General features: G+C 41.0%; 1 protein-coding gene and 1 long non-coding RNA gene across 6 annotated transcripts; one reads left to right on the top strand and one right to left on the bottom strand.

Annotated features, from left to right (window-relative positions):
- Positions 1-166: 166 nt before the first annotated feature.
- Positions 167-10552, top strand: gata6 (GATA binding protein 6). 4 transcript variants are annotated; one of them, XM_004542868.4, is made up of 8 exons: positions 167-253; positions 4505-4722; positions 5347-6243; positions 6874-7046; positions 7786-7911; positions 8037-8124; positions 8225-8322; positions 8780-10552. In XM_004542868.4, exons 3-8 carry the CDS (start codon positions 5406-5408, stop codon positions 8939-8941), a joined length of 1485 nt encoding a protein of 494 aa, XP_004542925.1. In that variant the 5' UTR covers positions 167-253; positions 4505-4722; positions 5347-5405; the 3' UTR covers positions 8942-10552. The 4 variants fall into 4 exon arrangements, with proteins under 4 accessions (XP_004542925.1, XP_076732900.1, XP_004542926.1 ...); XM_076876785.1 differs by lacking the exons at positions 167-253; positions 4505-4722 and adding an exon at positions 4968-5183; XM_004542869.6 differs by lacking the exons at positions 167-253; positions 4505-4722 and adding an exon at positions 4968-5196.
- LOC143413559 (uncharacterized) lies at positions 2510-27730 on the bottom strand. Of its 2 annotated transcripts, none has more exons than XR_013094159.1 (3): positions 27594-27730; positions 26280-26384; positions 2510-2610 (listed from the first exon to the last, which is right to left on the bottom strand). It is a non-coding gene; the product is annotated as an uncharacterized LOC143413559 (long non-coding RNA). The 2 variants fall into 2 exon arrangements; XR_013094160.1 differs by lacking the exon at positions 27594-27730 and adding an exon at positions 26827-26917.

Below are 27730 nucleotides of genomic sequence, written 5' to 3'. Positions count from 1 at the left end.
ACGTGCACACACACATTAGTGCACACACACTCGGGCAGGTGAGCAGGGCGTTCCGTTGTGGGCGAGCCAAGGAAGCAAGGACGGTACATGTCCAAAATGACAAAGGTTGCTTTTACACCTGTCATGACCCGTTTAATCATCTACCACTTCAAACAGGAGAGTCTGGCATTCACGGCCTCCCAGCAGCCTTTGCTCCAGCGGCTCTGGACAAGCTGCCATTCTGTGGAGGACAGGGAGAAAAAGACCGGCGCAGGTATAAAACTTAACTGTGTCTTCAATAAAATAAGAGCAAATACGTCAGTGTTTATAGGCGCTGGGAACTGGAGGTAAATATAGAAAAGCACAGAGTGTGAGCGGGAATACATTTATATCAGGAACAAAATGATCTAGATTTTAAGGATGGAGCTACACGTTAAGACAGCGTGAACTCACAACGCCTCTCATGTATTTCATTGTTATTGTGCTATTGTTGTGGGGAGAGTGGATATTTGTTGTTTTTCCATATGCTGCACTGCTTTTGGATATACTGGATAATATATTACATTTTTCTCATGTAATATAATAAAAAAGGTTCTTTGGAATAATTGTTAACAATTCAATTTTCCCATTTTGGATTTCATGGACGAATAATTCATTAAACCAGACTTGCAATCTGATTTTTATGCAAACAGAATTACTGCTAATATTTCATGTTTAATAATGACAGCTGCAATGCATTTAAAATGTAAAAATAATGGTAATAATCAGTGTCTAAAGCTGAACTTTGAATATCTGTCGATGTTAAATCACTTTTATAAGTTGCTCTTTATGATGACTTTTTTAGTGCACCTTATTCTGGTATTTATTGCACACACAGAATCATGGTCATGGTGTATACATGTGTGTGTGTGATTTGTATGGATGAAATAAAATCAATCAATTAACCATTAAACCACAAAATCCAAAGTGTATTTTATATAGCCATGCGAGGAAACATGTCTATTTAATTGATGTATTCTATTTTAATTTCTAAGGTATTCTTTTTTAAATTGGAAATATTTGGCGTCTTGTGTGCAAATCCAGTTCACTCTACATATGTTTCGCTTTCTAAGATAAATCTTTGTTGTAAAGGGAACACGTAGCATAAACGTTAAAGCGATTTAAGTCGTTAAAAGCCCAGATTCTTAAATACAGTAACGCAGGATTGTCACCAAAGCTGTGGTGCAAATATGTGCAGGATAGCTGCTTTATTGACAGTTTGACAAAATAAAAATACAATTAATCCAAACAACACCCCACAGATTAAATACTGGATATTAATCTTCCGTCGTTATTAAAAGACAATTATACAGGATTTGATTGAAAACAGACTCTGTGTGTGAAATGCAAAGATAAAAACATAGCAAGAAAAAAGGGGGGGGGAAGCAACCGTGGGGTGATTGAGATGATGAATTGCGTCTCCTTCCTGCGTGTTTTACATGTAGCTGCAGTCGCTTCTCATTAATCATAATCGAGACATCAAAGGTGTTTTCGGACGTGGGGCGTGTTGGCGTCCACAGTGCCTTTTATTGCCCTGCCGTGTAAGAGAAATCAGAGCTGCCCTTTCTACACAGTCACAGTCAAGCTAACGACCAAGCAGGGCATTTTTAAAGAAGTAAATAAAATAAAAAAAAGTGAGTAATAGTCTCAAAGTTGCCCACGCCACCGTGTGATGCCCCTAACTGTCCCTTTCGTGCGTAATTCGTTCTCTTGCTCCTCGTTATCTCCATAACATCACATAATCAGGAGAAAGCTGCAACGAGCACTCGAGGGCTGGAGATAATCATTATCAAGTCGGTACATAAGGCTCAGACACCTGAAGAGGGTCAACCATTAAAGAGCTTATAATAATAATAATAATAATAATATTAATAATAATAATATGATTATTATTGCGTCTTTTCATTACTTCCTAACGAAATTGTATTTATTAAATATTTTAAATACAGTTTGACAATATTATTCCAATACATAAATGAAATATTTCGTTCACTATTTATCGTTTCCATATATTATTATTATTATTATTATTATTATTATTATTATTATTATTATTATTATTATTATCCACCAGTTGCAGGCTATCTGGTTGAATTATGTGTGATGGAGATGGTCAGCGCACAGGCCGGAGCTGACAGTCAGTGGCTGGCCTGCAGTGTTTGGCTGTGCTGGATAAACGCGGAGACAGGGCGGCGTCCTGCCACTTCTTCTCACGAGCTCCGTGTGTCAGAGCAGCCCACGCTGACATTACTGCGAAAACACCTCATTTATCAACTGGAGGCTTCGCAGCCAGTGAGCCAGAAGCCGCAAAGAAAAAAAAGGAGGGAGGGTGGAGGGGTGAGGGTGGGGTGATGGCGGAATAGGGGGGCAACAAAGAGAAAAAAGAAAGAAAAAAACAGCAACAACAGGATTTTGTATTCTCTCACCTTCCTGACAACTGCAGGCTGAGGTGATGGGATGGCAGACGGCAGCGCATTTTGGTGCGGTTACTGCCTCTGATAAGAATCACCTCTAGGACCTGAGAGCGAGCGAAGACTCGACGCCTAACAGTCACAATATCGCCTCAAGCGTGAATTTCTATCAGCAAAAGTTCTGTGGAAATCAGATAGACAACATGGATTAGCATAACCACTACACAAATAGACACAGATCGCCACGCAACTCGGGCTGCATTGTTTCCCTCTGAAGTTATGCGAGGAGAAGGATCCAGCAGCAGGAATCATCACGCCAGTATTAAAATAAGAGCGGCAGGAACACCTGCTGGAGAGCGGCTGCACGATTGCGCCCACGGGTATTGAATTAGCATTGAAAATAACTCTACAGTAATAATATTCATGACTGTCTGACAATAATAGTGTTTGTGCGAGAAGTAGACAGAGGAGGAACAATGGGAGGCCTGGCAGTGGCACGCGTTGAACATAAGTCCAGCCGAAGACTCTGTTACTGTTAGGCCCTGTGAACTGTTAACTCCATGTGGTAGTCTAATTGGCAGGGACATGGATAATTAATAACATATTAGCAATTTTTGGGACGATATTGGTAAATCAAAAAGTGCAGCTGTGCCTTCCGTTGCTATGACACATTAATAACCGATACAGATGGTGTTACAGTATGAATCATGAATTGCGGTGAGTTGATTTTTCCCTCAGTTTTGTCTGCTGTGCAGCTGCAGAAGCAGTGAACATGGATGCAGCTCGGTGCCTGTTATCAGTGTGATGGATGCAGGGTGAATATTATAAAAGTATCAGAGTATACTCTCGGACTTCCCTGCGGTAGTTGGAAGTAGAATGAATGGGCTGTTGGAGGTAATCTGATCAACTGTCCAGACAAAAAAATCAAACAAACAAACAAAACCCACTGAATGGCTGCGAGTGTGACCTGCAAATGCGTTAATGATTCAATTGACACCTCCCCACTTTTGATCACTTCACTCGTCTCAATGTATATTCGGGCTGAACGAATCATCGCGTTTCAAAGAGGAGCTACACACACACACACACACACACACACACACACACACACACACCTTTAACGCTCAATGAGAGCCGTCTGACTTAAACTAATTAAGAGGGGATTTATTGATCACTGGAATGATGACAGAGAATAAACAAAGGGGGGGGGGGGGGGGGGGGGGGGGTGTAGGACTTTGAATTAAGATGAAACCAGAAAGAAGAAGTAGGCCTAAAGCACATTTCACACACGGAATATATATTTGATCAATCATTTAATAGGCTGTTGTTTTAATAAAAGGAGTCTTTCTTAAGGATTCTCATCAGTAAAAAGTTGTCCAGACGAAACATTTTATTACACTAATGCTCCAAGTAAAAACAAAATATTCAGGTCTTTAACTCGTGGACAGACTGCAGTGGAAAGTCCCAGCTTTTAAACTCTGGATTAACCATTATAAATATAATCATTTTAAAATCTCCAAAGTATCGAAAGTTAAAAGCGTGCTCCTTGCAGACGTGATTACTGCAATGCGTAAACATGGGAGTAGCACTTTCCTGTTCAGGGTGACGGGTAAGTTAATTTTAACTGCATTTCTTGGCAGTTTAATTAATAACGATCTAGTTATTAAATTAAACCGCTGTCTGTCATATAAATGTCACAATTTTCCATAAAACAGGAGTAGCCTATGAAAGAGCTGGATATTAAAGAGTAGTCCGGTGAAATTAAAATCTCAAAGACACTCGTTTCTGTTTGTTTCAGCTGCTGTAGGCTCATCACCAGATTTGTGGATCACCTGTAAATAGAGCAAGATAGACAAACAACAATTTCATTTAAAGAACAAACAAACAGAAAAGAAAAAAAAGAAACAGCTGGGGGGGGGGGGGGGGGGGGGGGGGGGGAGGGGGGGCGTATTCATTTGTAACCGAAAGCATAACTTTCGAATAATGAAACCTGATCGTATCAACACATTAATCCAACTTTCAGACCTGATCAAGTGAAGTGTCTCCCCCCCCCTCGCTCTCTCTCTGTTTTTCAGCGTGATTGATTGGAGGAGTTCATAGGCTGGCACCCCCATCGCGTCTCCAGCCGCTCACGCTCCACATGATTGGTCCGCCTCCTGCGGCCGCAGCCACCAGAGGCGCCTCCTCTCATAAACCTCCTCTAACTGCGGTAAACTTTCCCATTACTTCCAAGAGAAGCAGAGGCTCACTGTTAGGAAGTTTGCTTTCGACTTATATGGCACACTTGTAGCAGGTAAGTCTTCTTCTTCGTCTTTTAAAACGTTTCTTCTCCCACTTTTGCGGCGCGCACAGCTGCTTTAAACATCTGGCGGTGTCTTGGCGAGCGCAGCGAGACCAAACTCATAATTTCGGGGTATTGTTTTATCGCTCCAGTCAGCCTTTCGGTCCTTATCTGTTTTGACTCTTATCAAACGGTTATCTCTTTTGCTGTGAAGACATATTGCGTTTTTGTTTCCTATCTCTTTATGTGTGCGTCTACTTGCGTATGTGCGTGTGGAGGGGAGGACAGGGATTTGACACGGATGGATCCAGTGCCTCTTAAGAGCGCTTCATGAGAGCATGGCAGTCACTGTAGACTGGGTTTTTATTGGAGTTCGAGATGATACTGACTCAGTAATAATTAACTGGAGCTTTCGTAGTTTATTACCCTATTCTCTATTGTGAAAAATGTAGTTCATCCAAAGATGAATGCTGGTCTGTACACCAGGTGTCCGTTTGCATTTCCCCCCTTTTTCAGAAACCTGCCGACTTTCTGTCAGGATGTTTTGTGGATATATTTTCAATTCACTTATCCTTAACATCGCAAAAAGGGTCATTTCTTGTGGTTTCCTAACGGTTCCGACTCTTTTTGTTACAGGGTAGACCACTCCCTGGCCATTTTTATTTACCCCTACGGTGTATGGAAAGTGCTCCTGGATGGAACTGGGCGAAAACAGCTGGTCCATGGTCAAGCGAGAAGTGTCCAGCAGCCCAGGGTCACCGGCTGAGCAGAACTACCTGCCCGGTGACAGCAGAAGGGACGGCACCACCTCGGATGAGCTGAGGACACCTCCGAACGAGCTTGACGCGCTAGGGCACCGTCGCTCCGACAGCAGATCCCTGCACTCCTACCTTCACTTCGGACACCATAACAACACCCTGACCACTACCGAGGATATCCCGCTATTTACGGATTTAGACCAGGGGAGCAAACTCGTCCTCTCCACCGGAGCACACAAGACAAGCTTGCTGGTGGACCCGGCCGACATGTACCAAACACTGGCCATTGCGGCCCAGAGCCAGACTGGATATGATTCGAGTTCTGGTGGTTATATGCACTCCAACCCTAACTCCCCAGTGTATGTCCCTAGCTCGCGGGTGGGCACCATGATCCCCAGTCTGTCTTATCTGCCGGCCAACGTGTCTGCTCAGCCCGGCCACGCCGTCTCCAGTCACTCGGTGTGGTCACAGTCCACCCCGGAGAGCCCTTCGTACAGCACCGGGAGCCCGCACGCCTCCAGTCGTTTTCACTACCCTCCAAGCCCACCCATCAATAACGGGACCCCCAGGGACACGGGCTACAGTAACACACTGAATATGAGCAGCAGAGACCAGTACAGCCTTTCTCGTCCCCTCAGCGGGCCCTACCCGAGCCCATACTCCCCGTACGTTGCACCCCAGCTACCCTCGCCTTGGCCCGGGGCACCTTTTGATAACACGATGCTCCACACCTTGCAAAGCAGGAGTGCGCCCTTGATTCGAGGACCAAATGGAGGTAAGAAAAAAAAATCAAACGAAAACAAAGTAGAGGGAGGCACAAAGATGGAATAGTTTTCCTTCTCACTGTGTGGGACGGAAAGAAAAAAAGGTATTTTAATCACGCGCGCAACCTTGAAGTGTCTGGAGTGAAGGCACCAAGCGCCTGCGTGTCTTTGTAACAGAAACCTGTTCCCCTCGTCGAGGCCTGACCTCAAAATGTTGAATAAAAATATGTTTCATACACTGCCAAAAATGAATTTATGATAGTGTGTGTGTGTGTGTGTGTGTGTGTGTGTGTGTGTGTGTGTGTGTGTGTGTGTGTGTGTGTGTGTGTGTGTAAGAAACAGGCGCAAATGACTGCCCAGAAATATATAAAATGAATCATTTACATGAAGTAAAATCCACCGAGGCTTTTAAAACAACATTGGCACAACAGTATAAATTTATTAAAAATGTGAATTTTGTTAAACACTTCGCTTTAATCAATTTATAATCCATGAACAGATCATTTTGCCCGCCGTATCTATCCGCTTGCTTTCTTTGACATGAAGTCCCAGAAGCAGAATCGCTTATGAAATAATGACCAGCAACAATGTGTAATTCTCACAAACTCGCTCCCTGTTCTGATTCCAGTATTTCTCTTCAGTTTCAGATATTCTGGACGACATGGGGGAGAGCAGAGAGTGCGTGAACTGCGGCTCCATCTCCACGCCGCTGTGGAGGCGCGATGGCACGGGCCACTTTCTCTGCAACGCCTGCGGCCTCTATAGCAAAATGAATGGTCTGAGCCGGCCATTAATTAAACCACCGAAACGGACGGTAAGGAGACAGGAGGAGGGGGGCGAGGGCCACTTAAATCAACCAATTTCCTGCCTAATTGTTTCAAACAATTGCTGGAGGTCACTGTCGTTGTCACGATTCGGCTTCTGGATGAAGGTTTCAATGATACAGCCCCCAGTTCAAACCTGATTGTAATCAAGGAAAATTTATTTACGCAAGATCACGTGATTTCTATAAAACGGGGAAAATAAATAAATAAAGCATGCATTTCACATTTGAATCAAGGACTTGTGCTTTGCAAAGGAGAATGATAGTTTTAGCTTAGCCAGTGTTTTAAATTCATCAGTCAAGCACAATCATTTAGTTGTTTCATAAGAAAAAAAATGTTATTCACTAAATTCACATTAAATCAATCCACACGTGGAAAGTGTTAATGTAAGGAGACACTTTATCTCAATCTCCACTCCCAGCTACTGTCGGGTAAGCTAATCTAAAAAGGCGTCAGTGGGTCCAGATTTTCCATGGTGCCATTACGCAGTTTTTACAAGGAAGTGAAATGGCACGTAGCAACTCTCTGCGAATTAACAACCTGTAATAAATAAATGAATAATAATATAAATCCGTGCGTAAATGCCAATTAAATTGGGATTCTAACAGGGTGTGGATTATTGTTGGAAAGTCAGGTATGAATAAAATGGTTGAGTGTGTGGTGCTTTATTTTCCTGGATACCCACGTTTAATTATAGTGACTGATGTTATGTTTTGCTTGCCACAACAGTCAACGTCCAGAAGAATCGGCCTTTCCTGCGCCAACTGTCAAACCAGTACCACCACTCTGTGGCGCAGAAACGCGGAGGGAGAGCCGGTGTGTAACGCGTGCGGCCTCTACACAAAATTACACGGAGTAAGTTCACTGCGATTTGAATTCCCCCCCCTCTAATTCAGTTTTAATTTTTAAAAATCGACGCATTATTGATAAAAAAAATATCATTTCTTATTTTCATTTAAAAAAAAAATCACATCTTACAGGTACCTCGGCCGCTCGCCATGAAGAAAGAGGGAATCCAGACGAGAAAAAGAAAACCGAAAACTTTGAATAAAGCAAAGGGATCCTCTGGTGAGTAGCTGAACAATATTTCTGCTGCACGAAGGAATATGTATGTCATATTTATCTCTTTTAAAATAATGTAACGACAACATTTTTTTTATGTTTCCAGGAAGTAGCAACTCTGTCTCCATGACTCCTACATCCACCTCTTCATCCAATTCCGAAGACTGCTCGAAAACCAGCTCTCCCTCTGGACAAGTGTCAGGGGTAAAACTGATTTTTAATTGCTTTTAAATTTTTCAAATAATAGTTTAAAATAAAAATAATAATTAATAAAACAATGAAATATCTATATCTATATATGTGTGTGTGTGTTAAATAGGAATTTCTACACTTGAAATTACTATAAAAGGCCAGATTTTTCACCCATTTTCATGAGTGAATATTTTGTAAAATACAAACTGTGATAAAGAGATGACATGCAGGCTGACTGATGCTCTGTGGTTATGACTGCTGCTAACTAATATGTCACTGTGATATTACACCAATACGAGTGTCACATTGATCATGCTCCTTTTTCCCCCAACATTGCAATGCAAATGTCATTTCAGTCCTCAATAATAATAATTAAAAAAAAAAAAGGTTTTACACAATCTAAAAGTTTTACTGATATTTTATACAATAAACTCACAATTTTTGCTAACAGAGAGTTTTCTGGTTGCAGATCAGTTCATCTGTGCTGTCCAGCGGGGGGGAGGGAGCAGGCTCGGGCTCGTCCGTCAAGTACTCCGGACAGGACGGCCTGTACGGCAGCGTGGGCTTGACCCAGTCATCGGACGTGGCTTCAGTGAGAGGCGAACCCTGGTGCCCCATGGCCTTAGCCTGAACATTTTAACCTTCTGGGCGGACAGAGACCCCCGGCCCCTCGTGTCTGGATGCTGTGTATAGTGGAAGTATTTGGGTGCAGTGTTGGTTTCCTTCCCTCTCAGCTGATGCAAGAAGAGTTGGACGAGAGGGGGAAAGAAGTTTGAGATGACCTTAAGTCAGACTAGAAGCTTGAATCAAGCATGGAGTATCTGCGATCAGGTTCCAGATTGATGTCAGGGTCTTTTTTTTTTAATTTTTTGCCTTAAAATACAACAACATCAACAACAAAAGGGAAACGCCAGGCCAAATGATCAATTAGGTGGCCTGCTATGGATGGTTGCTGGACCTGCACTCGGTATCTCTCCCATCCGTGGCACACAGAACCAAATCTGGGTTCCTTAAAGAAAGCCATCTTGTACATAACGGATTTCTCTTTGAAGATGTTGATTGGATATCAGTGCTTCACACAAGCACTCAACTCTTTGTGGACTTTTTTTGATTTTTTTGTTTTTTTCCAAAACTGGAATCATGCCATAAGTGCCGAGACAACTTACATGAATCAAAAGAAAGAAAAATATTTATAAATCTTCCATAGTTGAAAAACATGTCTATGATTGTTAATAAAGATATCAATATAGAGTAGAAGTTAAACCATTCTGATGTCTTCTTTTCTATTCTCTGTCTCTCGATAAGCGGTAGTACAGTAGTGTTGAATGTGCACGTTTTCCACTGAAAGCTCTTACTTACTGTATTTGACTGAAACTAGTTTGGTTTAAACAGGGTATAAATGACTATATCACATCGTGTTGTGTTTAATCATTTAAAAAAAAGAGAGAAAAAGATGCAAAAACAATCAACTTCGTGAGACTTAATTTTTGACATGAGAACACTGTCGGCCAACGGGCAGCATTACGGTACTACTTCTACAAAATCTCGCACATGTAAAGCAGTTGGATGGCTTGTTTGAACAAAGAACGCCCAGAATAGCTGTAGGACCCTCTGACCTTTATGTTCTTACACATAAACTGCAAACGAAGGCTGCTGGCCGCGCTACCTGACTCACTATAAACTGTATACCCTTCATAATAATAACATGTGCTGTTGCATCATATTTCAGCCAAAATTAGACCAAAGTGTAGCGTGAGGTCACCTCTGAACAAATCTGTGCTCACTGTGATGACTGTGATGAATCGCTGTAATGATTAAAAGGAGAATTGTTAATGTAACATGTTCTTATGAAGCTCACAGGTCATGCCAAATCATGAATTTGAGAAGCCTTTTTGATTTTTCATTTTTTTTGCATGACCTAAGCAAGTGGTGTGGGAGCTTCAAGAGCTATTTCAGGTTTTAAAAAACAAAAACAAAAAACCCTCCCCCCCACCCTCACCCGAAGAGACTGAATACTGAAGGCATGATAAGTTACATGTAAATGTTAGCACAAAGAGGTTTTTTTTCTTTGCTTTTGTTCACAACTTTCTTCATCCTAAAAAAAGAGCATGTCATTCACGCAACCGGACTTATTTATTTTTCTGAAATAACATGTTTTCTTTTTGTTTTACTATTTTTTTTTTAACATTATGAGAAATTATTTAAATTCAATCCAATAAATTGTTCTGGTGATGCAAATAAATCTGCAGTTTGTTTTTAAAAGAAGAGCGAAACGCGTCAGTGTTTTGGAAATTACGGAAAGAACCACCTTCTGCATATTTTTGTGTGAGTCATTCCCATCTATACTTTAACTCCCCGTTTCTCCTTGGCTGAACAGATACCAGAGGGCTTTATTTTCTCAGATGTTTTCACAACTGGGAGGAAAGAAGAAGACATCACGGCCAGCTAATGCAAGACAAGAATTTCGCCTAAAAGTTGCACAGCAAGACTTACCCAGCTTTTTTTTCTGGGTGATTTCACCAAACCACACCTTTGTCCTTTCTGGTAACGTTTTCACTCGAGACATTTCCTTTTCTTCGGGCCCCTGTGGGCTTAAAGAACAATCCACTTTCCTGTGTCCTCTTGAACCAGCAGCTCAAAGTACCTGTCACAATGTTTACTGTACTTAAGAGAATATGGCCTGTGAGTAATTCCACATGAAAAGATTTTAGAGATGGTTAGGATTTATGCCTGAGCTTAGCGTTATCTGTCTGCTCTTTGACATATTGATTCAGCTAAGTTTATTGAGTGTGGAGGAATGCGCGGCACTGCGTAACAGACAAATCCACAGTTTTCAGGTGAACGGTTATTGCACCTATTTTTCTTACTTGACTTTTGACATCAGATCGGAATGACACTATTTTTCACTATTTCCTTCATATCCATCACAATATTTGCTTTTTTTCTTTAAATTTTACTTGTGTGTTCAAACTGAATGGAAAAGCACGGCTTGTGATGATTTGCTGCTGAGTGTTATATAAAACCCAATTTGTCCACCGAGACCACCGGGCATTAAGTCCTCGAGCTTCCAACGAGATAAATTACAAAAGCACCTTTAGATATGTAAATGCAAACTACTGTTGAGCTCAAAACACAGGCAAATATTTATGGGTATCTGAATTTATGAGGAGGTCCTAGCTTGGCACTGTATCCATGGTGCTACGAGGGAGGAAATATAAACACGGCAGCGCAGAAATCCTCCCTGCGCTCTCATCTGGATTGCTATCCGCACAGCCGAGGGTCACTTTCATGCTAGAGGTGCCACCTGAGAAGGCTGGAAAGCTGCGATGCTTGTCACACAGTTGCAGGTTTGAAATAAGAGTTTGAATTTGTTGCAAATAAGTGATCACATGCTGCAAGGAAGGGTGAGACAGACAAACAGAAAAGACAGAATACAGATCATGATGGCTGTCCAGGGTTGAAAGTCCTCCCTAAGTAAACAAGACAGGCTAACAGCAGCAGACTGCAGGGCCCCGGGCTGTTTGGCCATGGGACAGCAGCACAGTATGGAGCAGTGGCTCCCTCAGGAGATACCCGTTGATCTTTCCATGCTGCCTTTCAAAGGAGAGCAACGCTCAACCCTGCCTCCGGAAGAGATGGGATCTCTGACTCAGCCCTTTTGGGTTTCCTCGACAGACACTGTGGAATACTCTGGTAGAGTAAACACTTAAAAACATTAAAGCTGTGCTGGTTGCAGAGTCTTTCAGATTTGGACTTGCATCAAAAAGTCTCTCAAATGGAAGGAGCGTTTGTGTCCATCACCCTTTTATTGTTCCGTGTTGTTATTGTTATCATGTGATTTAAAAGGGTTCAGAGAGCCAAACTGTGCTTTCAAAACCGTGTACACACGGCCTTCTGGGTTGGCAAACACAACCAATCATAAAGGTACCGCCTCCTGCCCTGTCGTAAGCTCTTCGAGTCATATTCACAGGAAGTTTGTTACACACGAGGGGAAGGGACAGTGCAAAATAATAGGAAACAGTGATAAACAGCATCTATAAAAATAAATCTGCAGTGTAGTGATTACATCATATAGCTATGTATAGTCAGTGTTATTTATTACAGAAACGCTGGGCGTGTGTTCAGGGAAGGCAGGGCGTTGAGAACTGAATGACATTTGTGGCAGAGAAGAGTGAAAATCAGAGGGCTGAGCACATGTCCTTGGCCTGACTCTGACTGTGTACGATTGTGTGTGCGTGTGTGTACTGTAAGGAATGCAAGGAAGCTGTCAGGAATTGGACTTAATGGGAGGAGATGTGATAGAAAGCTGAACATGAAATGAACATTGGTCCGATGATTCATCAATAACCTGAAAGCCTTTGACCCTAAAGCGAGTCAGGTGCTACACGTGTCACCCGGGAATGAGCTCGGGTGAATGATGTTGCTTTTAATCCCTTATTTACCTTTCAAAATTAGAGAAATTACTTCAGATAAGAAGTTTATGTTGAAATGGCTGTTCTAACTGCTATTTACAAGGAATATCTTTATGGGAGATGTCGCAAATTAGCAGGAAGAACAGTTTTATTGGATAATTTGATCAAATTTGTTATGATTTCTCTCTTTACTCCAAGTTACACGACAGAGCAGTAAAGATAAACCATTAGCCAATGAAGAAATACAGCTGTTTCATTATTTTATGTGAAAAACATCAACATAAAATTCAACATGTGCCTTTATAACAAACTGTGATCTTATGAAATTTGTAATCTGACATTTACAGTGTTTATCCATCTATCCATCCATTTTCTAGAGCCTGTACTCGCCTTTCTTTTTTGTCTTTCGCTCTCACAACCGAATGTTTGAGGCAGATGGATGCCCCTCCCTGTGCCTGGTTCTGCCAGAGGTTATTTCCTGTTAAAGGGGAGTTCCTTCTTCCCACAGTTGCCACGTTTTTGCTCACAGGAAGTCATCTGATTATTGGGATTTTTTCCTCTATCATAGGGGCTTTACTGCCCTGAAGCAGCTGTGAGTTGGAGTTAAATAAATAAAGAAGGTGGGCTGCATCCTGGACAGGTTGCCATTCTATTATATCAGTGAGAGACAGACAACCATTTACAGTCATATTCACATTTGCCAAGTAACCTAACACACGTCCTTGGTGTTGGAGAGGAAGCTGGAGGACCCGAAAGGACAGGTGGAGAACATGAAAATTCCACTCAGAGAGGACCTAGCCGAACCTTTCTTGCTGTGAGGTGATAGTGTGAACGTGTTGCCCAGAATGTTTACCTTCATACTATATTCCTGAATGTAGCCAAAATATTATGACAGCCATTTAGATAACCCTTGCTACGAGCATGCACATGATCTCTGCGTTTATACCTCTCTTTGAGCTAAATGCTAAGATTAGCAAGCACCCGGTCTCAAAGGGGGTGCTGGGGACAAAAAACCAGAACATTCCTTTCCTCTCCATCCCGGCCACTTTTTGATCGTTTGCTGACAGATGTGATAGAGACAGTAGCTATTTTTATTATTTATTTATTTATTTGTGGATATGGGTTGCATTAAAATACCTCTCTATAAGCGTTAGTAAAGTCAAAGCACCGGTGGCCACTTCATGGCTGTTTTGATTTCAGGCACGACGCAGCAGCAGCCACCTGACAGCAGTCCTCAGTTGCCACTTCTTATGGACTCGTGTAAGTTTCTGGTTTGATAAAGCCAAGTTCCTAACTTCTGCTGTAGCTTACTATTTAAAAACCTCAAGGATGCCAGATAAAGAATGTCACCTTGTAAATTCTTAATGGCCCATGTGTTGGCAGAGCGTTTTATGGGCTAAATCAGTTTCTCTGTAAGAACAATTAAAAGACTTGTTTCACTTTTTATTTCAGACATAACTAATGCACACACACACACACACACACACACACACATATATATATATATACATACACGATTTCAAGCCTACAGGTAAGCCAGCAGCACAAATCTGTCCACAAACTTATAAATTATTGATGCTCTATTTTTCTCCACAGCTTTATTTATTTATTTATTTATTTTTTGGATTTGAGCGACTCGACACCAAACTGTCATGTGTAAACCTCCGTCCACCCAAGAGGCTAAGGTGATGCAGGATATAACGTGCATATTAAGACAAGAATTGGCTACACACGAAATGTGAAAATATGTAGAAATGTGTAATAATCACACACACAAATGTGAAATATAAATCAAAATGACAAAAGAACAAAATATCGTTCATTTCTATGGTCAAATCCAGTGTTATGTCAAAGCCACAGGGAATCAGCGGCGATGGGGAAAATGAGCCACATGTGGCTGCAGGTTCAAGACTCCTGCTCCGGGTGAATTCCACAGTGGACAATGGGATAAATTAGAAATGAGGAAGCTCATTGTAGTTAACCTCTGTGTTAACCTTGTTTAGCGCTGGCATGCTCACTGACATTTGCAGACAGAGGGCAACAGTAAAATGTAAACATACCAACTCTGTCAAGTGATTTTCTAGCTTTAGGAACCACTCGGAGCGCTCTGTACCACACACGCCACATTCCCCCATTCACACGCACTTTGACAGAAGGCACACTGTTTATCATAAACACCCCAACAAAACATTAGGGAAAATTGCAGGGGAAGCAGGTGTCACTGTTATGCTAACTATTTTTCTTCCTGGGACTTGGTCATAAATTAAACATCAAGTAAATGATAATTTTGAAGCTGAATTTGATAAACAGGTACCACCCAGGCAGGAGGGATTTATGTCCTGTCAAATGTGAAATGACAGTCCAGTTGTTCACTACAAATCAAAAGTGTCAACCTCAGATCATCTCCAAAGTCGAGGAGTACATTTTGACTGGCTTCCCCTTCATGACACAAGTTTTGAGTGACTAAGTAATGATACGAGCAATTTTACAGAGTGGGGAAATATTTTTCTACTTCAACATGTCTGGTACTGCTGGAACAGTAAATAAAGCTCCACTCTGATATGCAAACATTTCAGACAAATAAAACGATGCTGGGATTAATACCCGGCTGCCAGCGAGAAAGCTGCTCACATTTTGTGTTTGTTCAGTCTGTTGTTCCTCCTAAAGGTGAAGGCTGCTGGGAAGTTTCTGTTATGAATACTTCACCACTGATTCGCACACAAACATGAGGTCATTGCAAGGTTGACAAATTCTATTCGAACCCATCTGACTTTTAGTCAGACAAAGCTTTGTTAGTATTATTATTAGATTTGTTATTTGTATTGCATTGTAAGGTATGACAAAATTGAGATGGAGCTTTTAAATTACTTGGTAAAAGCCCTGTTTTTAGACCTCCATTGATCAGACAGTACTTTATGAACAAGCACTTGGAAACAGTGGAGAGGAAAAACTCCCTTTTTAACAGGAAAAGACCTCCCACAGAACCATATATACAAAGTGAATTTCATTGTAAATGATAAAATATGCTATAATATTATGAACTATATACAATAAAGGGAAAAGACTTTATCTACAGCTTTATTAGTATTTTATATTAGAGCGGAGGAATTTTGGCCCCCTCATCTTCACAATGTTGCTTCAGTTCATTTAAGTTTACGAGCATTTGTTTATGCACAGCTGTCTTAAGGCCCGCCACAACATTTCAATCAGTTTGAGGCCTGACCTTGGATCTGACTGGGCCATTGCAACACCTTGATTCCTTCCTCTTTTAGACATCATGTTGTAGATTTGCTCCTGTGCATGTGATCATTGTCCTAATCATTGCATCTACTAATTTGGGCCAAGAATTAGCTGTCAGACAGGTGGCTTCATGTTGTTGTTATATAGAGCAGTTCACGATCAAGTCAGTGGCCGCAAGGTGCCCAGATGCTGTGGCTGCAAAACAAGCCCGAATCATCACCCACCCCTCCACCACCATACCAATAGTTGGTATGAGGTGTTTGTACTGATATGACATGTTTGGTTATCAAATGTGGTGCTGTGTGTTACGGCCAAACATCGAAACTGTGGTGTCATCTGTCCAAATTACATCACTGAAGAACTCTTGTCAGATGCAAATTAACAAATTTAAGCTGTGCTTTAACGTTTTTGTTTTTTTTCTGTTTTTTTTCCCAGAGAGACGAGACTTTCTCCTAGCAGACCTTCCAAACAAAGACACCTGTTCAGTGTTTCCATAACTGTACTGTCAGGAACTTTAACATTTCACATGCTATGTGAGGCCTGTAGAGTCTGAGATGTAGCTCCTTTAAAAAAAAAAATTCCGATTTTCTGAGGGTTGCACAGTCTGATCTTGGGGTAAATTTGCTTGCTCATCCACTCCCAGGGAAACACTGTGTGCTGTGTTAACACGTAGTTTTGTCAGTTTGCTCCAGACCAGCAAACTGACAAAACTTCTGTTTTTATAGAAGAGCTAACACTTTTGGATGATCAATTACTCAAGTGCATGTTATTAGGAGCACCTGGCTACTGGTTACCCTCTTAACTCCTGTGGGAGCATTAAGGGTGTATATAATTTTCCACAGTCCTGTGGTATGACATTACGCACAAATGGTGACTAACAGCAAAAGAATCAAGTTTTTATCTTTCGCTCCCACTCAAATTACTATTATTGTGACAAATCACATCATATTTATCTTAAGATTTATGTTCAAAAGCTTTTGAGTACAAAAAAGGCTGATATTTTTGGTGTTGCTTTCTTTGTGGGCTCATCTACTGGCTGCCAACCAGTTTAATTATTATTATTTTTTAGTAAAGACCATCTAAAGTCATGCTAGTGGCAGTGCGCTAAATATATCCAGAGCAATACACACTTCTCCAAAAATGCTCTGTTGATGTGGGTTATAATAATAATGTATTATTATTATAGTGCGTAGAAAAAAAAGATTTCACAAGGGGTCTCCTGTGATTACATTTTTTGACACAAAGAACTTCCCTCCTTCAGCTATCAGTGTCACTGTTTAAGTACTGTCAGATAAGTGACTCTGTATGCTGATATAGAGGGTCTGCCTGCACCAATCACGTTAGCTAAAGTAGCACAAACACATTATTTTCTGTTAGAAATGAAGTAAGCTTTATAATAGCTTATAATACTAGGAACTTCACTATGAGTTCAAGTTTCACCTGTCTCTTATTTCTTTTTTGAAACCCAAACTTCTTTCATAATGGAGCCATCCCACAGGCTAACCGCTCTCGCGTTCAGCATGAGCTCGAAGAGCGTGCACCCGGACCAAACCAAATCATGAAATAAGCAGGGGGGAGGTGGACTGGATTTTGTTCTTTGTTGTCAAAAAACAACCAAAACTGATGATAGGAAACAGAAAGATTTACAAATACCTTGTGAAGAAAAATTATTCAATGCTGACCGGTTAATATTATTTTTGGAAAAAAGACCAGTTGACAGCTCTACTCTTTTCTAGGGCTCCTGTCAGTCATGCCCCACCCCCCCTCCCCAATGGCGCCCCTATCCGGTTGTTCAGTGATGACGCGACGAATCCTACTTCCGGGTCTAAAGTAGTCTGCGTTTAATATGGCTTTTGTGTTGTTAACATGTTTAATGTTTTGTATTTTCTTCTATTTGATCTCAAAAAGCTCCTAAAACAGTCAGTGATCACTGTTGACCTCCCTCGGATTTTATTACCGCTAATCATTTATTTAAGCTCAGTTTTTAAAACCTTAGGATGTAACTACAGCCCAGCCCATGCAGCAGTATATGAATGACTAACCTCGTATTGTGGATGGATTATCTCAGTTGTTCTCCTGGCTGAAGTTTGGTCCTTTTACAGCATCCTGCCATGCGATTACATTTGTTCCTGACCACCGAGAACACTCACGGCAACTTTTATCGAGTGGAAAAAAAAGTTAGCTTGTTTATATTATGCTAACGTAGCTGTGTCGCTAGCGGTCACGCAGCACATCATTATATACCAGCTAGCCCAACTTCAGTAACCCTACAAACGTTACTGCTGTTTAGTTTTCTGTCTTCATTTATGCTGGAAGTGATAACAGAGCTGTACGTTTTAATTTGTTTCCAAAACCCCGCAGTCAGGACATGCTATATTGTATTTAGATAGAAGCTAGCGAGCTAACTCCCTGCTAACTTCTAACTCCGTTAAATGTCATAAATTCCGTTTTCATGGATGCCTGGATGTTAAACTCAATTGTTACACCTGGTAGAGCAGAACGCTGATCATTTTATTAAAGATGAAAGACTTTAGACAGTTTTTCAACTCTCAGTAATGCCACAGTGATTGTTTGATATATGGACCTGCAGCGGAGTTTAGACCCAGTGACGTCAGACTGAACAACCGGATTAACATCTCTTTGGGTTATTGGCTGTTGGCTTTCTCTATCACTATTGGAATTTTTGTGGCCTGGGTAGCTTGCACCTTTTGTGCAAGAAATTTTTTTTTTCCATATCGCCACTCCTCAAAAGTTATAGACCTTTCAACCAGTCTCCTCCTCCATACACACAAACTGAAATCAGCTGATTGCAGGGCAAGTGTGAGGAAGAAGAAAAAAAAGGCCACAAATGAGAACATTTGAAACGCACCTAACAATAAAACTTATATTACTGCATTACGGAAAAATATAGTGAAATTGGGTGTGATTACATCTAACTCTGCTTATTTAAGGTCAAAGACTGTATATAAAAGTAACAGCCACATGAACGAACACATTTTCTTAGTTTATTATTTTGCCTGTCTGGGTTTGTGATTAATTTCCGGTGTTTATCAGCTGGTGATGTCATTAAAAAGTGTTACCTGAAAAGAGTAGCAGAAAGGGGCTTTTCAGGACTCTGTGGAGCCATGTTCCCGGTCCTCCTCTAGCCTTGTTGCTTGTCACTTTTTGTGTATATTTGCAGGGACAAAGCAAAGTATGTGATGCCTGTGACAAGCATGGCAAACTTTGCATATCAAATCAGTTCCTCTTTTGAAACAATGCAAGGGCAGTTTTGTTGGGGTAGAGCTCTCTTAGTGTCTCATGGAAAAGTTATTTCACTAGCAAGCCCTCTGCCTAAAGGGGTCCGGGCTTTGAAACGCTTCCCACTAAATCATGTAACTTGTGTAAGTATTTTCTGCTGCTGTGATCCAAAGGAGTACACTGAGATTCTTGGGAGTTCAGTGCAAGGTTACAGCTATCTCTCTCCCTCATACTAGCCCAACAGTCAGCCTTGTGTCCAAGGCGCTTTGAATTAAGTTCAGTGCTCTTGTGTATGGGAACTCGAGCTCGCCGCCAAATGCAATACTTCCCCGAGTATTTCTGTCAGAACCCCAGCCTTTAAAAACAAAACACAGTGAAATCACAGCAGACCTGTTTTAATCAATTAAACATATGTCAACAAGCAATATGCTAATCATTGACTCCACAGGGAGACCAAATTCTCTCCTGCTGAAGTATGATCAGAAGTCAGTTGGGACTTTCATGGGACACTTGGACCAATGGGTTTGTTTGTTTTTTTTAATGACTGACTATTGTGAAAAATAATGGGATTTTTCTTTTTCTTGTTTGTTTTTTGTGACTTTGCCATTGTTTGCGCTTTATTTTCCCCAGAAAAGCTATAATGACTCAGACATGGTGATTTCCATGCTCCATACTCACGATTTTATATTTGTTATATCTGTGTGCCTCTGTTTGGCTTGGATATACAACAGGGGGAAATCAAGCCTTCCTGGCTGGTAGCAGTTGTTTAGCTTAACGTCTCCAGCCTTCCAGAGAGTCACAGCTTTAGTCACCCGGGTCACTATAAGGCTATGAATTTTTTGATGGGATTTTACCAACTGATTCTCAAGAATTCAAAGCAGAGTCTCATAGTTTAGCACCCACACTCTCTCAGAATGAGCTATGCTTGTGTAAACACGGCTCAGGTCACAGGAGTCTGGAAACGTTATAAATTTTCATCTGCAGCTCAAGATATCAGAGCCACATCATGAGGAAACGACAGGATGCTGCATCCTGACAGAGGAGACCAGTGAGGTTTCCTCTCATGTCTGCTGATTGGCCGTTTATCTGCTGAGAACTCTTGTGAATGCTCCTGATAACCAAATGAGCATTTAAAGTGAATAACTAGCTGACACATGGCAGGCTCCCAAACAGAAAATACACAAGCTCATTAAAATCTCATGCTCTGTTGAGAATAATCCAAAAAAACACCCAAGTATGTGCAAAATAATATTAATAGAATATAACAAAGTAATTTACTTGCTAGTTTTAAAGCACACTCTTTGATTCGTTAAAATGTCCATGTTTGACTAGCTTCATTCAAACATCAATGGTAGCTATTTCAGAACTTTAAGAATTCCAGTTAATTATCACTTTAGTATTTTAAGTCATCAGTTATTGAGGGACATACCGCTAAACATGTGAAGTTAAGCGTGTGCGTGATGTTGCTTGAGACATCTCAATAACGTTAACCCTAACCCGCTCTAAGCTAACATTTATGGGGAAATATGAGTACAAATGTGAATTCTTCCATAAAATATCACCACTAATTTCCATTGCAGTCCATGGAAGACTCTCCAAAGACACTTGATTCAGTTTACACAGCAAGTACAATATAGCTGATAGGGTTAGCAGAGCTAGCACAAAGCTAAAGTAGCAAACTCCAGAGGTGGAGATATCAAAACTTGCAGTACCTCGAGCTGCCACTTGAGGCTGGCTTGAGAAATATGTCAACCTGTATAAACTCTTATTTTAAATACTGAAAATGAGACAAAAATTCAATATACTGAACTGTAGGGCTGTTCGATATAACGATATATATCGGATGACAATATAAAAACGTCTATCGTTTCATTTTACGCTATCGTTTGTTTCGTGGTGTCGCAAAATAAACTGTTTACGGCAATATTTTTTTATTATTTTGATGGTCACTGTAGTGGCTATATTAATTTCTTAAAGTTCTCTCTTTCTCTTACATTTAATATAATCACACTACAGACAAACAAGCGTTTGTTTTTATGCGTTGTCGTTGATGTAAAACCATCACGTGTCCGCTTGTTTATTTTCCATATAAACCTTTCACACTAAAGCTCAAGATCTTGTTGAGACTTTTCAAAATAAACTGAATCACTGAAAGAGTATGCAGAGTGTTTACGGATGAGAAGCAAAAATGAGCCGTCAGTTGCTAAAAAATAAACCTTAGACTCAAACGTTAGAACAGGCTTTTCCCCGCAGCACGCCGTGTAATAAATACTTACAAAGAAAACGGCGGCTGTTACAACTTATGTCTAAAAATGTATCGTTTCATGCATCAGTTAAAACACTCGACTCCAGGTACGCGGCGTCCAGCTGGAAACACTTCACGCAAGTCGAGCTGCCCGAGATTCACAGAATTTACAGAAAATGTTACATTTTTGTGATTTATATCGTTATCGGACAATAGATGTCTTAATATCGGGATATGAGATTTTGGTCATATCGCACAGCCCTACTGAACTGGACTTTTCAGCCAGCATTATGATGTTGGTGCTTTTTAGAGCATTTTTATAGGATACAAGTGTAATTAATAACTAAAAGACCATCTGAGAAGTCTGTGATTCATTTGTAGAGTCTGTAGATGCACGTTGCCAGCTGACCTTCTGACTCCAAAAATCTAACAGGATAAATCTCAGCGGGCTTCAAAACAGCCAGTTCACAAAACAAAAGGTGATGGCACATGGTTAGAGCTGCCTTTTGTATACAATCTGTGGAGCATATCTACTAGTGTAATGACTGCTTGTTATCTTAGGCTGGAAGTGAGTCTGATAGTGGTTTTTATGGGTTTTTATGTGTTACAGGAGATATGTTTAGTGTATTTTGTAACTCTGCTTGAAATAAACTATTTTTCTTTCTACTTCAATCTCATCAAAATCCTGTTATAGACTGGCAATGTGTCCAGGATGTACCCAGCCTCCCTGAACTGGGTAAGTAGTTAACAGAATGGATGGATCAGCTGGTAGAAATACAAGCCATATGCAATAAACTAAAAGAGATGTATGTGCACAAATGTATGGAGCTTTTGTAAGAAGCTGTAGATTTATTATATTTGTCCTATTTTTATTGTAATAATAATATAAACCCTAAGCTACAGTTCCAAACACAGGCACAAGTCCTTGTCCTATTGGGAACACACACATAGAATCTTATTTTTAGCATTTCAGTGCTGACAGAAAGTTGAAAACAAACCCAAAGACCTCACACAGAAGATGCTGTGGCCACGGTGACGATAGAAAGAGGTTTAAACAGAGACTTCAGTGCTACAAGTCTGTATGCTCATCAATGTTTTTATTGCCTGCTGAAGATCAAGCTTGGACTCAGCATACATGACTGTGGGTCTCATGCATGCTCTGTGTTAGCACAGAGTTTATGTCACGGGCACAACTGGCATTTTTCTTCCATTAAATTAAAATTTTTTTAAAAAGTACTGTCCACATCTCCACTCCTGAAAAGCTGCAGACGGCTTTATTATTTTTCTCATCTCGCAACAGGAACTGAAGTCAGCTGATTGCAAGAGAAGTGCAGGAAAAGGGCACTTTTGATGATTTTTTTTCTACCCGTCCATTGTGCACATAATTGAACAAGTCGAGTAACGACATCATTATTTAGTAACTGTAATGTGATTACTGAATTACAAAAAAGCTATATTACACTGAACCCTACCCTGCTTCCCACTGTGCTCTGCTCTTAAACTGGGCCAAACCCCAGTTGTTGTTTTCTTTAAACAAAAAAACATACATTCCTTTCTAAAAAATCTTTCCTTGCATGGTAGTTTGCTGCTGTCAGTGTATGTGTGTGTGAGGGTGGGTGGGTGTGCGAAACCTTGAATGAAAGGGACTTCTTTGTGTTAAAGCGCTATAGGTTATAAATACATCCAAATACATCCGTTATTGCTCAGCTCTTGTCTTCGCTTTTTTGTGTTTCAGTCATTTTTTTTTAACAGATTTACCCCAAAATAAAGAATAACAACTCTCAGTTGGTGTTCAACTTCCCAACGGATCCTATTTGTTATTTGTTTTGGTGTGCACAAAGTCATCACAACTGATACACAATGATAAAAAAATTAACCTCAAACTGTGGTTTCTTTTTAAAGTATGCCAACAGTTTGACTGTAGTATGAACCCAGTGGCTCAGTTCAACAACAGAGCTGCTTCCTTGTGCGCCCCTGACCAGGCAGACCCTTTGGCTGAGGCAACCAATTAATTATAGACGCGACTTTAAAACTTCCTGTTTTTCCCTCTTTAATTAAGCCAATCTGCCCTGCTGCTCTAAAGAGAGGAAATGCCTCAAAATAGTTCCTAATTTCAGCACATTCAATTATTTTGCGCCCAGTACAGATTGCATCTGTCGTGTTAATGTACGGATCAACAGTGTTTGATCAGAGGGAAATTATGTCTGTCATTTCTTCCTGCTTTACCTCCGCGTAATGTGGGAATTGTGGGGAGAGCTGGTGCCCGGGCTGGTCACAGCTAAAGCACAATTTAGCTACTACGTGCCTTCAGTCAGACCCATCCAACATCAATCTCTGACAGAGATGTTTATTATTACACTCATGTAAGTCCCTTATTCTGAGGGAAGAGAAAAAAAAATCCCTGATTTATGCTTCCACTGTTACCCTTTCCTGTCCTCATTTATGAAAACAAAATTCCTGAAAATGAATTCCTGCAGTATTTAAAACTAAGCAGTTATGAGGTCAAGTTTTCACTTACACTGCACAATTCAACTGGCTGGCCTCGATCCATGCACAGATATACATACTGTGCTCCCCTATACAACTTTACTACTGCCAGAAGAGTCTGCAGCAGCAGCACACACTTCACACACTTCAAATCTCTCTCTCTTTCACTCTGTCTGCCCCTTTTTTTTCATTTACACTAAATCTCCAGTGAGTGTTTTAGAGCAGAAAGCCTGCCGGTGTTTTTCAGCGTTGTGCTCATTTCAACTTTGAACCTGAAACTCCAGGCCTCACCCTCTGTGTTCACGAGGAAACAGGAAAAAGGTGGGGAAAGTGAAGACGTATGTGGACGCAAATGCAGGGCCGGAACATTTCTAATGGGGGAATATACATGAAGTACTTCATCAGAAACAGTCCTGGCTTGGCTTTCATTCCAGTGTGACTCATTCTTTGATAAGCCACAGCAGGTGAAAACTTTCTGTTGTGTCACATCAGTGATGTTACAGGAGAAAAATAAAAAAAACACGACTGATTTCAGTTCCACACAATGACGGTGAAGAAGCCATTAAACTTTGGTTGCCAGAGCAAAACGGTTAGAAGTACTATGCAATGTGACACAGACAAAAGGTGTTATCTTCACACCGTTTCCAAGGCCTGATGATTTATAACTTTATTACTTTAAAACTGCTGTGAGTCAAAAAGTTAATAGTAGTCAGTATTGGAACGGTCACAGGCACCAAGGTCAGTAAGAAATTATAGTTTTTAAGTCAAGCATATTAGTTAGCTTAAAAACAATACTGTGCAAAAAAGTCACCCCCCATTTTTTTAAATATTTTGCTGTTTTCAAGGAGCCAGACTTTCTTGTAAATTTTAAGTGGTCTTGAGCAATAGTTCTCCAGGCCTTCTGAAGGTCTTTGGATCTTTGGACACTGGCTGCTTTTTCACTCATTTCCAGTCCAGTTGTTAAACCTGACCCTTTTCATAGGAAGTTTTTTTTTGTTTACTAAGTCACTGAACACTGATCTGTGAACCTTTGAAGCATAAAACCTCATCTAACTTAAAGGATGAACCACTGTTACATGTCACAGACAACGAAGAACCAATTGTAAACTGTATCTTTAGTCACTTTGTACAAATGGCTTGTTACACATTCTGTAACAAAAGAAAAATACCAAAGATAACAAAGTCTGACAGGCATCAAATAGTATTTTTGCACCAGCAAAGAGATTTCAGTGGCAAAAAATTCAGAGGAAACTAGACAAGTGGAGAACAAGTGGCAGGCCTAAACAACTACCAACAGCAAATGAACAGTATCTGAAAGCAAGGGCGTAGATTTGGTTTTGGCATTGGTGGGGACGGATGATGCAACCACCGAACCCTGCCCTGTTTCTTTTTCCCCCCCTTTTTGTCATTGCTTCTTGATAAAAGAAAAAGGTGAAATATACTTGCCTATATGCTATTCTACATGCTTTTAAATCATTTAAAATTACAATTCGCAGGTGGCTGTAGCTCAGGTGGCAGAGCAGGTCAGCCACTAATAAGAAGGTCGGTGGTTCGATCCCAGGCTGCCTGCCAAATATCCTTGGGCAAGATACTAACCCCATGTTTGCCTACTGGTGGTGGTCAGAGGGCCCGGTGGCGCCTGTGTCCGGCAGCCTCGCCTCTGTCAGTGCGCCCCAGGGCAGCTGTGGCTACAATGTAGCTTGCTATCGCCAGTGTGTGAATGTGTGTGTGAATGACTGAATGTAGTGTAAAGCGCTTTGGGGTCCTTAAGGACTAGAAAAGCGCTATACAAATGCAGATTACAATTATTATTGTATGCTTGATAATAATAATGGATTGGATTTATATAGCGCTTTTCAAGGCACCCAAAGCGCTTTACAATTCCACTATTCATTCACTCTCGCATTCACACACTGGTGGAGGCAGCTACGGTTGTAGCCACAGCTGCCCTGGGGCAGACTGACAGAGGCGAGGCTGACATATCGCGCCATCGGCCCAACACCAGTAGGCGGTAGGGTAAAGTGTCTTGCCCAAGGACACAACGACCAGGACAGAGAGCCCAGGGATCAAACCGGCGACCTTCCGGTTACAGATACGCTTCCCAACCCCCTGAGCCACAGTCGCCCCATGATGTGCCTCATCTTTGGCCCTGGCTCTTCCCCTCTGACTGCACTAGGACATATTGCTACCTGATAAAATACCACATTGATTCGTGCCATATAAAAAGTGAGACATGTCAATTCAGATTCTTTGTCAAATATACACTAATGAATCAATTTACATCAGCAGCCTAACAATTGTCATGATACTAGTTAATCTATAGCACCAAATCATCAGTCAGTCACCTGTGACCTTGCCTCTTCACCTCTGTCCACCAGGTCATCATCCAATTTCACCTGTGATCTTGTGTCACCATTGCTCTCTGAGCTTTGTGTTGGTTCTTCTGTCACCTGACAAATAGGACATACATGGCAATAAGAATAAAATGTGTAGCTGCTTCAGGGTTTCTGTCAATTTGTGAAGATCTTGACTCATTTCACTACAAGGTGGAATATTTGCAAAATCATGACTACCTCATGATATATTGTCTCAAAAATTAACCTATGAATATGTCAGTACCAATCTTGTGTCACCAACATTTTAACGTAATTTTAACGTAACGTAATTTTAACAGCCTCTGCCGTTTTCCCTGACAGTTTCAATCAAAATGAGAAATGCTACTCTGGGAGACTGAGATAACTAATAGTGCTGCATGTTGTGCAGTTAGTTTCCAAAACACGTTATTATTGGTTGCATACAATTTTAGACTGATGTGGGCCAAAGCCTAGCATAGCCTGTAACGCTATTATGACGGACACATTTTATTGGTTTACTTGGCTTTAAGTGACTTACAGGTTTCTTTTAAAAAATACTTTCTTATATCCAGGTTCTTCCTTTGTGCTGCCATCCTCCTCTCCTCCTTGCAGGTCCTCGCAGCGCAGGCTTGCCGCTGCTAAAACGAAACAGAGCTCTCTGAAAAGCATAGCCAATCACATTGGCCATATTTGTCACATGACGTAGGACTCCAGTAGAGAACGGAATTTAACTCTGCACCGCTGGGTGAATTAGACTTTGACAGATGTTTTTTTTTCTTTCCGTCGGTTTGTTTTTCTTTACTCGAATAAATCAAATTATTGGTAGGCACAATTCAATAATCGCTGGATATTGCTGGGGACATGTCCCTTCCGTCCATGCCAAATCTACGCCTTTGTCTGAAAGTCATTTCCTTAAGAAATAGAAAAACACTCCACAACAAGCTGACGCAAGGCCTGAGAGATGCATCAGGCCCTTCAGCTGATTCATCTATTGTTCACTGAAGCCTCATCAGAAATGGTCACAGTGGCTGTCAAGAAGCTATTTCATTAATCAAAGGAAACAGGAACAGAGACTGAGACTTTCCTAAATTACACAAGTACTGGACAGCAAATCAAGGAGAACAGGTTTTATGAAACATCAATGCAAATTTAAAATTTCTGGTTCTAATCATCATGAATCCAGAAAAGTACCATCACATTTTGATTCACCTTGCAATACCATCTGGAAAGTTTCTGATTGCCAGTGGCTTCACTTTTTACCACGAGAATGATCCCAAACACACTGATAATGCAGTAAAAGCATACCTGCATAGAAAGGCACACAGTGGTTCACCAGCCTGGACCTAAACATACAAGCAGTGTGAGAAAAGAACAAAAGGCAGAATGTCCTTCAAGAAACCTGGAGAACTCCTGAAGACTACTTAAAGAAATCACAAGAGGGC

Source organism: Maylandia zebra, linkage group LG18 (genome assembly GCF_041146795.1).
Source record: "Maylandia zebra isolate NMK-2024a linkage group LG18, Mzebra_GT3a, whole genome shotgun sequence".
NCBI classification, from domain to species: Eukaryota; Metazoa; Chordata; class Actinopteri; order Cichliformes; family Cichlidae; genus Maylandia; species Maylandia zebra.
This window is presented reverse-complemented; position numbering and strand designations above follow the sequence as displayed.